The 16100-nt window shown below is 38.5% G+C and overlaps 1 protein-coding gene across 1 annotated transcript in view; it reads left to right on the top strand.

The window, feature by feature from the left end:
* LOC103251182 (neurolysin, mitochondrial-like) overlaps nucleotides 1-16100 on the top strand; it is a 43046-nt gene that overhangs the window by 5688 nt on the left and 21258 nt on the right. The window contains 2 exon segments of the mRNA XM_008049779.1: nucleotides 3728-4025; nucleotides 9444-9592. Coding sequence (XP_008047970.1) covers nucleotides 3728-4025; nucleotides 9444-9592 — 447 coding nt within the window.

Here is a 16100-nt window from a genome sequence, read left to right as displayed (position 1 = left end):
CAGTAGAGATGAGGTCTCGCTGCCCAGGCGGGTCTCGAAGCCGCGGGCTCAGGCAATCCACTCACCTCAGCCTCCCAAAGGCGCGGGATTACAGGCTGAGCCACCGAGCCTGGCCCCTTTCTCTATATTTTAATAATTAATTGAAAAAATGATTTTGGCCGGGCCCGGTGGCTCAGCCTGTAATCCCACACTTTGGGAGGCCGAGGTGAGTGAATTGCCTGAACCCGCGGGTTCGACACCCGCCTGGGCAACTTGGCAAGACCTCCTCTCTACAATAAACCAAAAAAATTAGCTGGGCGTGGTAGCACGCGCCTGTAGTTCCAGCTACTTGGAAGGCTGAGGCGGAAGGATCCCCAGAGCCCAGCAGGTCAAGGCTGCGGTGGCCGGGAGCGGCCACTGCACTCCAGTCTGGGTGACGGAGTGAGACTCCAACTCAAAAAAAAAAAGAAAAAATGATTTCAAATAGAATAATACAAATGATAAATTTTTAAATATTATGTTCAAATGAAAAACATAAGCATATATTTATGCCCAAATCTTCTGATCGAAAACCAAGGTCCTTGTTAGGTATGAATGACTTGATTGGCATCCCTCACTGTTCTTCTTGCATAAACTACACCGAAAATGTGTCATCTTTTATTTCTGATTTGGTTTCTTGAAAGTGGAATAAGAATTTAAAGACACATATAAGCAATATGAATTCAGAATCTTTATGAATCTTCCTAATTATTTTCCCAATCTTTTATAAGGACACATTTTATTAGTAAATGTCTTTTTAAAAGTATTCCTAAAACATTTTACCTATGTGAGAAATAACAAGTTTTGTATGCATTAAATTAGTCAGGCATTTACATTACAGTAAAATAAGTACAACAGACATAAACAGGTTTTGGAACAAACAGACTTAACCACTTGGTTAGTATATAACTCAACTGGTGAAAGAATAAATGCGAAAATATATTAGAAAATAGTCTGGCAGCCTTGGGTATAAGCATCACCAGTATGTGTCACTTACAAGCGACATCAGTTACTGTGGAGATTATTGAGAGGGTCAGTATTCAGGTCTCTCCTATCTGGTAGCTCTTCTGCCCCACATAGCCACACTGCTGTAGCCCTCCTGTTTTCACAGCCAAATCTATAGAGAATTGCTGGGTGCACTCCTTCCAGTTCTTTACCACCTTCTTATTCCTCAGTCATAGTAATCTGACTTACACCCCCACCGCTCCACTGACACTGCTCTTGCCAGAGTTATCGGTGGCATTTCTGTTGCTATATTCCATAGAGACTCTTTGGTCTTTCTCAACATCTATACATTCGGTACTGACGTGCACTGCCTCTCTTTTTCACTGTTTGCTTTACACAATTCCTAGAATCCATCTTGGCCTGGTTTTCCTTCTACTTCACCGATTATGCTGGAGTTAGAGCCTAGATGTTTGTCTCTTCTCACTCTGCAGACTCCTTTGGGTCAGTTCAGCCACCCCTGTAAGAGAAATTAACCACTTAGTAGTAATGAATTCTACTCAATGTACTGTAGCCACTTCAAACTCAGCATGTCCAAAATTGAGATTCTCTTTTTTTCTCTTTCTTGACTGTCTTGACTCTCTCACCTTCACTCCTTTATATCCACTCAGTACCAAGTCATATTGATTCTACCTCCTGAATACCTTTTACATCATTCCAATTCCCCCTTTTTCCTAGTTGCATATTCCTTAATCATATGCCCCAATTATAGTAACAGTTTTCCTTTGGAATGGTCTCTTTTACAAAACTTTGTACTTACTATGCTTTGAGCAATTTCTCTAAAATATAAATCTTTTCATATTTCTCACCTAATTAAAATCCTTCAGTGGCTCTCCCATTGCTTTCAGGATAAGGTTGGATGTTTCAACGATTTCCAGGGTGATCTTCATTTGCTAGTCCCTACTTACCTTTTCAGCCATCTCTCTCTCTCTCTCTCTCTCTCTCTCTCTCTCCTCTCTCTCTCTCTGACTAAAACCCTTCAATGGCTCTCCCAATCTTCAGAATAACTTTGGACATTTTAATGATTTTCACACTCTTAACCACTATGCTAAACTTAATTTCTATTATCTTTTTTTGTTTGTTTGTTTGTTTGTTTGTGTTGGAGTCTCACTCCTTCGCCCAGGCTGGAGTGCAGTGGCATGCACGCTCACCACCACCCCAACTTCGACCTGCTGGGCTTCAGCGATCCTTCCACCTCGGCTTCCAAGTAGTCAGAACTACAGACACATGCTACCATACCCGGCTGTTTTTTATTTTATTGTAGAAATGAGGTCTCGCCAGGTTGCCTGAGCTGGTCTCAAATCCGCGGGCTCAGGCAATCCACTCGCCTCGGCCTTCCAAAGTGCTGGGATTACAGGCTAAGCCACCAAGCCTGGCCGGTTTCCATTATTTATGGGACCCCAAAACAACCTTATTAGGTAGGCAGGGCATTAATTTATTCTCTTTTAGCAGATAAAGCAGTTGAGCCTCAGAGAGGCTAAGTGACTCTGAGGTCATTTAAGATCATTCACTCAACAAATATTTATAAGCACCTTGGACAAGTAACTTAACTTCTCTGTGTTTTAGTTTTCTTGTCAGTAAAATGAGAATATCTACACTATGTAACTAACGTCTGGTGGAGGACTGAGTGAGTTACTACACTGAGAGTATTTTGAATGGTGCCTAAACACAATAAATATGAGCTATTAAATATAACATTTTTTATTTATAAGCTCTAAGACTATATATATATCTGTATCTATAAATATAAATATACACAGAGAGACAGACATGGCATTAATATTATTAATTTCAATATTGTAAAGGGACTGAAAGATTGGGATTATTATTTTTAATATTTTCTTTTTTCTTTTTTTTTAGGATAATGCCATAGCTATGCCAGAGTTTATTTTCCAAGTTTTAAATTCAAATTATCACTCTTGATTTACATGCAATTTTGGTTTTAAAAAAGTCAATGTTCAGTATAAAAAAGAGAGTTTTTTAAATGTTTCCTTGCTAAATCTGCAGTCTTTTGAGTCTATGTACATAGCAGGTAGAAGTTAGTTAGCACAGGAAGAATATTTTTTAATTCTTTTAAAAAAAAAATTTTCAGCTGGGCATGATAGCTCACTCCTGTAATCCCAGCATTTTGGGAGGCTGAGGTGAGGGGATTGCCTTAGCCCCCGGGTTCAAGAACAGCCTGGGCAATTTGGCGAGACCTTGTCTCTACAATAAATCAAAAATTAGCTGGGCGTGGAAGTGCGTGCCTGTAATTCAGACTACTTGGAAGGCTGAGGTGGAAGGATTGCCAGAGCCCAGCAGGTCAACGTTGGGCTGACCGTGAGTGTACCACTGCACTGAAGCCTGGGGGATGGAGTGAGACTCCAACTAAAAAAAAAAAAAAAATTTTTTTTCCAACATACTGCTGCTGTCTTGAGACACTAAAAATATTAAAATAGAAAAGTGACTAATTTAATTTATAAAGTAAAATTGTTATGTCTTAATACCTAACTTTATTTTTGTATATGATTTAATTGCATAAATAATTCAGTTTTGATTAGTATGAATGCCATTAAAACTACAGTTGTGCAAGAAAATTGAAAATATGAGGACATTTAGTTTTATGCATATGTTCGCGTGAGAGAATTTGCTCAGTTTTTTAAAAGCTTTTTGTAACTTAAAATTTAATTTTATAATACACATTTGTATGTTGACTTTGTACCAACAGAAATTCCTGATTTGTGTTCTTTTTCTGATTCTTTTTAGAGTTGGTGGTTCCAGGATTTTCCTCAGAATGACATTAGGAAGAGAATTGATGTCTCCTCTTCAGGCAATGTCTTTGTATACTACAGCTGGCAGAAATGTTTTAAGATGGGATCTTTCACCGGAGCAAATTAAAACAAGAACTGAGGAGCTCATTGTGCAGACCAAACAGGTGTATGATGCTGTTGGAATGCTCGATATTGAGGAAGTCACTTATGAGAATTGTCTGCAGCCACTGGCAAATGTAGAAGTAAAGTATATAGGTGGGTAGGGTGTTAAAGCACATCAGTATTTCATGTTGTGGACATCTTAAATCATTTTATGCTTTCTGTCAGTTTTCCAGTTTTACAAGACATTAATTTGTACATAATAGTTAATTAATTGCTTAGAATTCAGTTACCTAAGATTTAAAATTTTTATTATGTTGGCAGTGCTGTAAAATATGTACTCTCACTCATAACACTGCCTTCTGGAGAGCATTTTGACAATATGTGTCAAACCTTTCAAGAAGTTCATACCATTACTTCTTGGCCTTTTGGCTGAGATCAGGTGAAGAAGTTCATACCATAGCATAGTAATTCCACATCTATGCATTTATTCTAAGGAAATAATCAGATACAGGCAAAATTCGTGTATCAGTTTATGTATAAATGAATACTGTTATCAACAACCCCCGAATGTCAACGAATATAATGACTAAATAATCAAACATCTATCCTCTATAACACTATGTAACCATTAAAATCATGGTTTAGAAGCAGTATTTAATGACACAGGGGAAAGGGGCACAGAGAGAAAACCGGAAGAAAAGAAATTTTATTAACAATTATGTTAATCAGGATTCTCCAGAGAAACAGAACCAATAGGATATCTGTGTGTGTTTAAGTATGTATTGATGTACATATGTGGAGAGAGAGACAGATACTGATTGACCGATTATAGGGAATTGACTCACGTCATCGTGGAAACTGGCAAGTCCCAAATCTGCGGCGTGGGCTGGCAGGCTCAGGTCCCAGAGGCTGATGTTCTAGTTCCAGTCTCCTGGAGACCCCGGAGAGTCCGAGGTGCAGACGAAGCCCAAAGGCAGTCTGCTAGACTTTCTGCTCTTTTTGGGGCCTCACTGATTAGATGTGGCCCGCCCACATTACAGAAGGCAATCTGCTTTACTTCAAGTTCACCAAGTTCAATGTTAATCTTACCAAAAAAACACCCTCCAAGTTAATCCATAAAATTAACCATCACAATGATTAATATCTTGTGTGATGGATGGGTTTGCAGTTGATTTTTACTTTCCTCTTTATGTATTTCTCTATTTTCCATATTTCCTACACTGAACAGATATAATTTTTATTATGCATTATACCCTTTCATTTATAAGGAATGAGGTTTCACTTTGATTACCTCTAAGGGTTGGACATATTTCATAGGATAATTATGACTAAAAAACCTTGACTGTGTATCCAGGCTTCATAAGAGAGCATAAAATAGCTGCAGAACTGGAGATCATGACCCTTAGGTGCATTTTGGAATTTGCCAGAATAAAGCACAGCCTGAGTAACCTGGTCATCTCTTTGCTCCTACTAGCCCTCATCACCAAGCATTCCCTGTTATTTATTTCCCTATAAAAAGAGTTTGGCTCTCTGCTCTTGTCTGAGCATTTGTTTCAGTGTCTGCTCCTGTTCTCAGTTGTTTCACTCTCACTGGTGACCACTAAATCTTGTTCCAGGTCTTGAGTTTAAACTCAGTATCATTAGTCAAAGTCAAAGGGATAGAATTGGTCCCTATTCAGCAGAACTTTTTCAGTAGGTAGTTTCCTATGCATGCTACCCTGTTTGTGGTTTGTCCTTGTTCAGGTGTTCACTTCTTTACCAGTCATTATGGCCAAGATCTGGCTAATATAAAAACCAGTGGAGAAATACAAACACAATTTTTTTAAATGAATTAATTTGGCCAGATGTGGTAGCTCAAACCTGTTATCCCAGCATTCTGGGAGGCTGAGGCAGGAGGATTGCTTAAGGCCAGGAGTTCAAGACCAGCCAGGGTAACATAGTGAGACCTTGTCTCTACAAATGAAAAATTTTAAAAAAAAGAATTATTTTAAATTGTTTTTTCTTCACTAAGGGATCTTTTAAACATAATTTCATGTTTGTGACATTTCTCTTGTTCTTTCATAAATTTATTTTGGCAAGTTAATCATCAAAATTTTTGAATTTGGAAATAGATTTCTTAAAAACTATCTTTCTCTTATCTCAGAGTTTAGTATGCCTCCCCTAACAGCTGTTAAAACCTCATTTGTCTAGTGTCAGGTCCTGGGCATCAGCATTGTTTATAGTTTGGCAGTGAGAGCATGAGTCTGGTTCCAGCTCTTTGTGGCAGAGTAAGAAAGGAAATGGTTTTCTTCCTTATTGTTTGTTTAATAATATGTTTCCAGTTTTAGGCTCCTGCATTTTATGTTGCGTTTATAAGTTCTCGAGCAATTTGGACTCCCCCCTAAATCTTTTAGAATTAATTTTAAAAAGTAAACAAATTTGCGAGTACATAGTTAACTATATCACTTAAATAAATGCTGTATTAAATTTTATTCTTCTATTCTACTGTCTCCTTAACTAATGGACATAAAATTATATACTAAATCAAATCCTAAAGCATAATTATGTAATTTTATCTTTAAAAAATATACCTCAGCAGGCACATACCTATTGTCCCAGCTACTTGGGAGGCCGAGGCAAGAAGATCATTTGAGGCCAGAAGTTAAAGTCTGCAGCGCTATGTTCATGCCACTGCACTCTAGCCTTGGCAACAGAGCAAGACCCTGTCTCAATCAGTCAGTACAGACATACATACATATATACCTTATGGATTTATTCTATTTGTGGCAGATATTTTTTAACAGCTTTATTCGTAACAGTGTTTTAAGAGACTTATATAAGTAAGGCAGCTTCTCCCCCACCCCACACTGTTTTTTTATTTTTATTTTTATTTATTTATTTATTTTTGAGTCGGAGTCTCACTCTGTCGCCCAGACTGGAGTGCAGTGACCGCTCCCGGCCATCGCAGTCTCAACCTGCTGGGCTCCGGCGATCCTTCCGCCTCAGCCTTCCGAGTAGCCGGAATTACAGGCATGCGCTACCACGCCCGGCTGATTTTTTGATTTATTGTAGAGATGAGGTCTCGCTGCCCAGGCGGGTCTCGAACCCGCGGGCTCAGGCAATCCACTCACCTCAGCCTCCCAAAGGCACGGGATTACAGGCTGAGCCACCAAGCCTGGCCTTTTTATTTTTATTTTAAAGATGTGGGGTACAATTCAGGGTTAGGTATATTAATGTTCATTATGCAGGTACCCTTGTTGATGAGATGTGCCCCTTCCTCCCCTGGCAGTTTCCCTCAACTGCCAATTCTATCTCCCCTTCCCTGTCAGTTTCCCACTACTGTCAATCCCTTTCTTATAGTATTATGATAACTGTTCCAAGGTCTGCTTATGAGTGAGAACATATGGTACTCTATTATTTGTTTCTGTGATAGATCACTGAGTATGATAGACTCTAAATCCATCCAAGTTGTCCTTCTTTATGGCTGCATAATATTCCATTGTGTACATATACCACATTTTTTTATGCAGTCCGTTTTCAATGGGCAGCATGGTTGATTTTGTGTTTTTGCTATTGTGAGTAGAGCTGCAACAAACATGCACGTGTGCAGGTATCTTTTTTGTAGAATGATTTGGGTTCCTCTAGATATATTCCCAATAGGAGGATTGCTGGGTCATGTGGAAGGTCAATTTCTAGTTCTTTCAGAAATCGCCACACTGTCTTCCAAAAAGATTGCACTAGTTTGCATTCCCACCAGCAGTGTAGAAGCGTTCCTTTTTCTCCACATCTTCGCCAGCATTTGTTGTTTGTTTTATTAATGATGGCCATTCTTACTGGGGTTAGTTGGTATCTCAGTGTGGTTTTGATTTGCATTTCTCTGATGATTAGTGAGACTGAACACTTTTTCATGTGTCTGTTGACTGCCCATATATCTTCTTTTGAGAAGTATCTATTCATGTCTTTTGCCCACTTTTTAATGGGGCTGTTTGTTTTTTTCCTTTGGTGCATTTGAGTTCCTTGTAGACCCTAGATGTTAGGCCTTTGTCAGATATACATTTGGCAAATATTTTTTCCCATTCTGTGGGCTGTCTCCCCTCTCTCTTGATGGTTACTTTGGCTTTGCAGAAGCCTGTCAGTTTGATGAGATCCCACTTGTCTATCTTATTTCTTATGATATGGCCACTTACGGTTTTGATCAAGAATTGGTTGCCAGTTCCAATTTCCATAAGGGTGTCTCCTGCATTTTCTAAGATTCTTATAGTTTGAGGTTTTACATTTAGGTCTTTGATCCATTTAGAGTTAACTTTTGTGTATGGTATAGGTAGGGGTTCTGTTTCAATCTTCTGAATGTGATCAGCCTGTTTTCCCACCACCATTTACTGAATAGGTTCTCCTCTCCCCAGTGGTTGTTGTTGGAGGCTTTGTCAAAGAAGAGCTGATAGAGAAATTGAGGCTTTGCTTCCAGAATCTCTATCCTGTTCCATTGGTCTTTATGCCTGTTCTTGTACCAATACAAGGCTGCTTTGATTATTGTAGGCTTATAGTAAAGTTTGAAGTCTGGAAGTGTGATACCTCCTGCTTTGTTTCTTTGAGGCAGCTTTTTAACTGTACAAACTCTTGGTGTGTAAAGGATAGCTCTATTGTCTACTATATATCACATATGTAAATTTTACCTATTTATAATACCTCTAAAATACTAAAGATAATAAAACAAAAATGCATTTATTGTCATAGTGTGGCTGCAATCATCACTATAAACCATCCTTATGTTTTTTCTATAGTTATCAGTATTTCACTAACATCAGAGATTTTTGCCCAAAGTAAAAATACAAATGTATGAAAAATCCAGGAACCAACTTTAATATATGAATATTAGGGTAGACTAAATTATCATCATCATTTAACAGGAATATCCCCCAATATCTAGGGTTTACTGGATGTGACCACTTAGATTTCTGGGAATCCTCTGAAATGATATGAAATTTTTTTGTTTATATGCATATGTGCATTTGGGGTAGGGTCCATACCTTGATTAGATTCTCTGTGAAGTCTATAGTTTTAAAAGGGGTTAAAAAGTTCTATTCTAAACAAGCCCCTTCTGCTAAATTGGTCTGCTTGTTCCTAGGACATCCTTTGTCTCTGCTGGTTCCCATGCCTGCAATCTCTCCTTTTCCAAACCCTTCCTGAGTTCTTTCCTCATCCTCCTATGTTCAACCTTCTGCACACCTAGATGCAGCCTCTATCTTGTTCATTTGACAATGAACATGCTCTCCTGTATTGTTCATCTTTCTATGACCCAGATCATAAAATGCCTCTGTATAGGAATGATGTCTTTATCTTCCTGCATTTCCAGTTAATAAATTACACTCTCAGTGTATTTTGATAAGTGCTCAGTGCACATTCTTATTTTTTCCTAATGATGCCAGCTGGAACAGCCCTGTCCTGAACGAGATGCTTTTTCTTGGTGGCCCTAAGGACCTTTACAGAGAGTAAAACTTATATTGGCATAATCATTTGTCTAGGGAGGAGGTGTTAGACTTAACGCTGATTTGACATGTCCTATAGTATTAATAGTTTTTTCTCTATCAACAGTGGAAAGAACCATGCTAGACTTTCCTCAGCATGTATCCTCTGACAAAGAAGTACGAACTGCAAGTACAGAAGCAGACAAAAGACTTTCTCGTTTTGATATTGAGATGAGCATGAGAGCAGATATATTTCAGAGAATTGTTCGTTTACAGGTAAATAGTGTTATAAGTCTCTTTATGGGGGGATAAAACCCTACAACAGAAAAGAAAGAACTTTTGACTGTTGATAAAAAGTAGTTTGTTTCCAATAATTATAGCACATACAGTAATGGGCATCATATAGTATTATATAATATTAGATTTGTGTTGAATTGTTCATTCTATTTACTTACAATTAAAAACCAAATGTAGTGAAAATCTGTAAAGAGTGAACATCTGTAAATCTAAGGCTTTTTAACATCAAAAACCTGATGATTAAATGTCAGGTTTTTATTAAGCCAAATCAGTTAGAAGTAATAGAATTAAGTTGTTTATCTGTAAATACCTTGTGGCTTTGACCATAATATTGATGACATACTGTTGATGCTGTATGCCAGAGTCATTTCTGTCTGTCATCCTTACGTTTTTCAGGACTCACAGACATTATGGATAATGAATGTTCTAGGTGGGTCTGTCTTGAGTGTTTTTGATCTTTCCATCACCAGTGTTGATTTGCCTCCTAGCAGTTTCATCATGTCTTTGCTTTCAGTTTTTACTTTCAGCAATTTGTTTGGAAAACAACTGATATTTTACAATCCTAGACAACTTTTGTTTAATTTTGCATGTTTCTTTCTGCAAAATCTCAAAAAATGTTTCTTCCTTTTTTGCAAATTATGACGAGAGTTGAAATAAAATATTTAAAATTAAACCACTTTTTCATTTGTAATTCATCATAGAATATATAATCAAGACTTTATTTAGACATGTAAAATGTACATGCTGTTTATTTTCTTGTGTCAGACAAGCATTTTCACCCTATAATTGATAATTATCTTTATGGTTCATAATAGTTCATCTTTTGCACCATAAAAATGAAATGAAAAGTAACTTCACAATTGTTCACTAAATTGTCCTCTTTACTCTTTTGAGCACAGTTATTCTATGTGGTTTGAATCATGGCCTTTATGGTCTCCTGCTTTTATTTCATCCAAAAAAAAAATCTGATTTTCTTTCTAGCTCTATATTTTTAATACATTTTAATTTTTTTTCTAGAATTTCTTTTTTTTTTTTTTTTTTGAGTTGGAGTCTCACTCTGTCGCCCAGACTGGAGTGCAGTGGCCGCTCCCGGCCACCGCAGCCTCGACCTGCTGGGCTCCGGCGATCCTTCCGCCTCAGCCTTCCGAGTAGCCAGAATTATAGGCATGCGCTACCACGTCCGGCTGATTTTTTTATTTATTGTAGAGATGAGGTCTCGCCTGCCCAGGCGGGTCTCGAACCCACGGGCTCAGGCAATCCACTCACCTCAGCTTCCCAAAGGCGCAGGATTACAGGCTGAGCCGCTGAGCCCGGCTTTTTCTAGAATTTCTAATTTCCTTTGGTCAATCCTGTTTTCATTATGATTTCTAAGTTCTCATTTGAAATAATATTTTTGTTACTATTTCACCTTCTCTGATTCTTATGAATGTTATCAGGATATGGAGTCTGTCACTTTAGATTTACTTGACATTCAGTACTTTTAAATTCTATATGTTTTGGGTACTGATTTCACTAAATTTAGGAACAAATTGCTGCCTGTGGAGTACACTAGCAAACCATAGTGACCTGACAGTCACCAATGCATTTATCAGATTTATGTATTTATTTGAGCTGATTCATTTCAGGGCTATAACAATTTAATGTAGTTTCAGATATGGTTCCATAATTTTTCCTCTTTCCAATGGAGTAATTACTTTCATACATATTAATCAATGTGTCAACATTTTTAGGAACTTCTACAGTGTCTCTTAAAGCTACATCCGAATCTTTAAAAAACTATTGTGAATTTTTGGGGGGGTTTTGCCTTGACTCATTAGGTGAATTTCATCACCTTTAAATACCTTCTCTGACAAATGGTTATGTTTATTTAGGCAAAAAAATTTTTTTGAGTCAAAGTCCCATTCTGTTGCCCACTTTGGAGTGCAGTGGCACCATCATGCTCACTGTAGCCTCCATATCCTGGGCTGAAGTGATCCTCCCTCCTTAGCCTCCCAAGTAGCTAGAAATACAGGCATATGCCAACATGTCCAGGTAATTTTTTTTTATTTTTTGTAGAGATGAGGTCTCACTGTGTTGCCCACACTGCTCTTGAACTCCTGTGTGCAAACAACCTTTCCACCTTAGCCTCCCAAAGTGCTGGGATTTGAGGCATGAGCCACTGCACACAGCCATGTCAATATTTTTTCTTAAATCTAGAATTGTCAGTATCAGTTTTCTGCTAGAGTTGGACATTTTAGTGGTAAACCTCATCTCATTTATAACTAAAGGACAAAATAGATGTAATCCAAATATTTTATTTATTTTCTCTATAATGCTGGAAGTGAAACAGGACAACCATGATGTAACAAATAATGCCTTCATTAATCTAGATAAATGAGATCTTTTTTTTTTTTTTTTTTTTGAGTTGGGGTCTCACTCTGTCACCCAGGCTGGAGTGGTATGATCCTGGCTTACCACCACCTTGACCTCCTGGGCTCAAGCAATCCTTCTGCCTCAGCCTCCTGAGTACCTGGGACTGCAGGCTTGTGCCACCACACCTGGCTAATTTTTGTATTTTTTTTTGTAGAGATGAGATCCCACACCTGGCTAATTTTTGTATTTTTTTTTTTTTGTAGAGATGAGATCTCACAATGTTGCCCAGGCTGATCTCAAACTTCTGGACTCAAGGGTGTCTCCCACCTTGGCCTCCCACAGTGCTGGAATTACTGGCATGAGCCACCATGCCCAGCTAGGATCTTAAATCAATATGAAGTCAGCAGTTCCAAAACATGCTCTATTAAAATGAGAATACTCTGAATAATAGTGGGTTCCCAAGATACCACCAGTGTAGACAGTAATCAAATATAATATTATCCAAATTGGATATATAATGTTATTTTAACTCTTGCATCATTTTTTACTTAAAATTAATAAGCAGGAATGTAAAAATTATCTTACTTTTTCGAGTTCTTTGTGTAAATCAGTGCTCAGTAATACTGGGTTCCAGTTTTCTACTGATGTATATAATATATTACCCCAAAAGTTGGTAGCCAGAAACAGCAAAATTTATTTTGTCTCACAGTTTCTGTGAGTTTAGAATTCAGGAAGGAATCAACGGACATTTCTGACGTGGAGTCTCACGTGAAGTGTCAGGCAGTTGTGGCTGGGTTTGAAGCAGGTAGGAGCTAATCAGGTATCTCCCTTAGCCTCAGGGTGTCTTAGTCAGATTGCACTGTCATGACAAAACACAACATACTGAGTGTCTTAAACAACAGAAATTAACATTTTCACAGTTCTGGAGACTGGAAGTTGGAGGTCAGAGTGCCAGCATGGCTGGGTTCTGGTGAGAGTTCTCTTCCTGGCTTGCAAATGCACGTGGCATTTCCTCAGTGCGGGCACATTAGGGGTGAAGAGGATCACTCTTCTTGTCTTTCTATAAGGCCCACAATCCTATTAGATTAGGACTCCATCCTTCTGACCTCATTTAACCTTAATTACCTTCCAAAAACATTTCTGAATACAGTCACACTGGGGTTAGGGCTTCAGCCAAAGAACTTTGAGAGTACACAATTCAGTCCACGGCACGGGGCATCTCCATGCAGTCGCTTTGTGTAGGTTAACTGGGTTCCTTGCAGCATGGGAGTAGCCGGGCAGGAGGGCTTCTTCCATGAGACTCAGGGGAACGCAACTCCTCCCACACTGTATTGGTTGACCAATCGCTACACTCTGCCCAAATTCAAGGGACACCACATCTCAGTCTAGGGAGTATTAATTCATTTGCAGTCCTGTTTCAAAACCTCCAAAATAAATACTTTGTTGACTAAACGGAGGGAAGAAATTATAGTACAGCATAAGACTAACCAGTGTGATGTGGTCTTCCTGCCTCCTTCCCAATGTACGATTAGCAACACTACTTTACATTTGTATAGCATCAGAGCTATCTAATTTAATCTTTATGCAATCTTGTGAGGTAGCCCTTTTTATGAGTGGAGAAACTGAAGCCTAGAAATGGTAACTTTCCAAGAGTTCTGTGGTTGGTAAGTGCTCGCCAGAAATCACATAGACTCTATGTTAAACCCCTCAAGGGAAGGAGGTTCATGTTTGATTCTATTTTGCACCTCTGGCAGAGTGCCTGGTAAAAAATAAGCATTCACTAAATGTTCATCAAATCAAAGTAAGAAACCAGTTACTGGCACGTCCAGAAAATAGGCCTTCAGTAATTGCTGGGACATTAGTTAACCGTGTGGGGAAAAAAAATAAAATTAATTCCTTCCTCACAACCAGCTGAAAAACAATTCCTAATGGAGTAAAGTCTTAAATTAAAAGGCAAAAACTTAAAACTTCTAGAAGGTACATAGGAAGATATCTTCATGACATCTGGTTAGGGATATATTTCTTGAATACGACACCAAAAAACTACGAAATATAAAGCTAATAAACTTGACTACATTAAAATAAAGAACTACTAGTCATAAGAAAAGTGAAAAGACAAGTTGAATACTACGAAAAGAAACTTATAAAACATTAAACTAGCAAAACATTCTAGATATGTAAAGAACTACTACATTCAATAACAAAGAAACATTCCAATAAAAAACAACATAAGATATTTCAGAAGAAACACAATTACCAATTAAATGGATGAAAAGATTCAACTTCATTAGTAATCAGAGAAATGTAAATGAAGACCACACTAAGTTACCATTTTTCACTCATAAGATTGGCAAAAATTAAGAAATCTGACAATGCCAAGTATCTTTGTGGATTTGGATCAGTGAGAATGTTTGTGCACTGCTAATAAGAGTGTAATTGATTAAAAATAATAACTAAGTTGGGGGAAAACTTGGTATTATAAAGTTCGATTTTACATTCTCTACAGTCTGGCATATCCTCCCCACCCTCACCTTGGTATTCATCTAGAGTTCCTTTTGCATTTGTGCAAGGTAAAATTGGACAAATGTTCATAGCAATACTATAATAGCAAAACACTGAAATAGCCCAGGTTTCCATCAGCAAGAAAATGGATCTCTAAATTGTGGTACAATTATGCAATGGGATACTTTCTTCTTTTTCTTCTTCTTTTTTCTTCTCGCCCAGGCTGGAGTGCCTTGGTATACTCATCACCACCCCAGTGTCCACCTGCTGAGTTCAGGTGATCCTTCTGCCTCAGCCTTCCAAGTAGCCAGAACTACAAGGCACATGCTACCATGCCCGGCTAATTTTTGATTTATTGTAGAGACAAGGTCTTGCCAAGTTGCCCGGGCTGATCTAGAACCCGTGGGCTCAGGCAATCCACTAGCTTCAGCCTCCCAAAGTGCTAGGATTACAGGCTGAGCCACAGAGCTGAGCCAGCCACAATGGGATATTTTCTAGCATTTAAATAAATAAACTAACAACATGGAGCAATATGAGAGAAGGAAAGAAATTGCAGAATACTGCATTCAACATGATATGTTATAAAGCTCAGAAAGAAGCAAAACTAAACAATGTATACATAAGTGGTAAAACTGGAAAAAAATGTTTATCATGAAATTCAAGAGAGTAGTTCTCTTTTGCATAGGTTCTCTGTAGCATAGGTAAATGCAACAGTGTTGTTAATGTCCTATCTTATAAACTGAAGGGTGGATTTAATTTGCCTCCATAACTTACATATATAGTTATGTTCATTTGCGGATACCAATTATTACTTAAAAACAACATGGCCGGGCGCGGTGGCTCAGCCTGAAATCCCAGCCCTTTGGGATTTGAGACCAGCCTGAGCAAGTTGGTGAGACCTTGTCTCTACAATAAATCACAAAGACTAGCCGAGCGTGGTGATGTGCGTCTGCAGTTCCAGCTACTTGGGAGGCTAAGGCAGAAGGATTGCCTAAACCCAGCAGGTCAAGGCCGCGGTGGCCGTGAGTGTGCCACTGCACTCTAGCCTGGGCAGCAGAATGAGACTCCGACTCAAAAAAAAAAAAAAAAGAGCTTAACATATTAAATGGATCCTTGGCTGGGCACGGTGACTCACACCTATAATCCCAGCACTTTGGGAGGCCAAGGTGAGAGGATTGCCTGAGCCCACAGGTTTGAGATCAGCCTGGGCAACTTGGCGAGGCCTCATCTCTACAATAAATCAAAAAATTAGCCGGGCATGGTGGCATGTGCCTGTAGTTCCAGCTACTTGGAAGACTGAGACAGAAGGATCATTTGAGCCCAGCAGGCTGAGACTGCGGTAGCTGTGAGCACGCCACTGCACTCCAGCCTGACAGAGTGAGACTTTGACTAAAAAAAAAAGTATCCTTAATTCCACAAGAAAAGAAAAAAAGAAAGAAAGAAAAGTAACAAAAACAAGGATTTCCTCATTCCTTTAGATAAAAAAACGGCCAAATGTCAAAGACAGCAATTATGGCCACAGGTCTTGGTATTTCCCAGTCCTCACAAAGTCTTCTCAATTGTTGGCTAAAAAGCTAGCAAAGGCCAAAGACAGTTTCATACTTGCTCTTTCTAGCCATTTTGGTGAGAAAAA

This window comes from Carlito syrichta, unplaced genomic scaffold, assembly GCF_000164805.1.
Source record: "Carlito syrichta isolate Samal-C Ts95f unplaced genomic scaffold, Tarsius_syrichta-2.0.1 Scaffold136712, whole genome shotgun sequence".
Classification (NCBI taxonomy): domain Eukaryota; kingdom Metazoa; phylum Chordata; class Mammalia; order Primates; family Tarsiidae; genus Carlito; species Carlito syrichta.
Note: the sequence above shows the minus strand (reverse complement) of the source record. Positions and strands in the feature narration are given on the sequence as shown.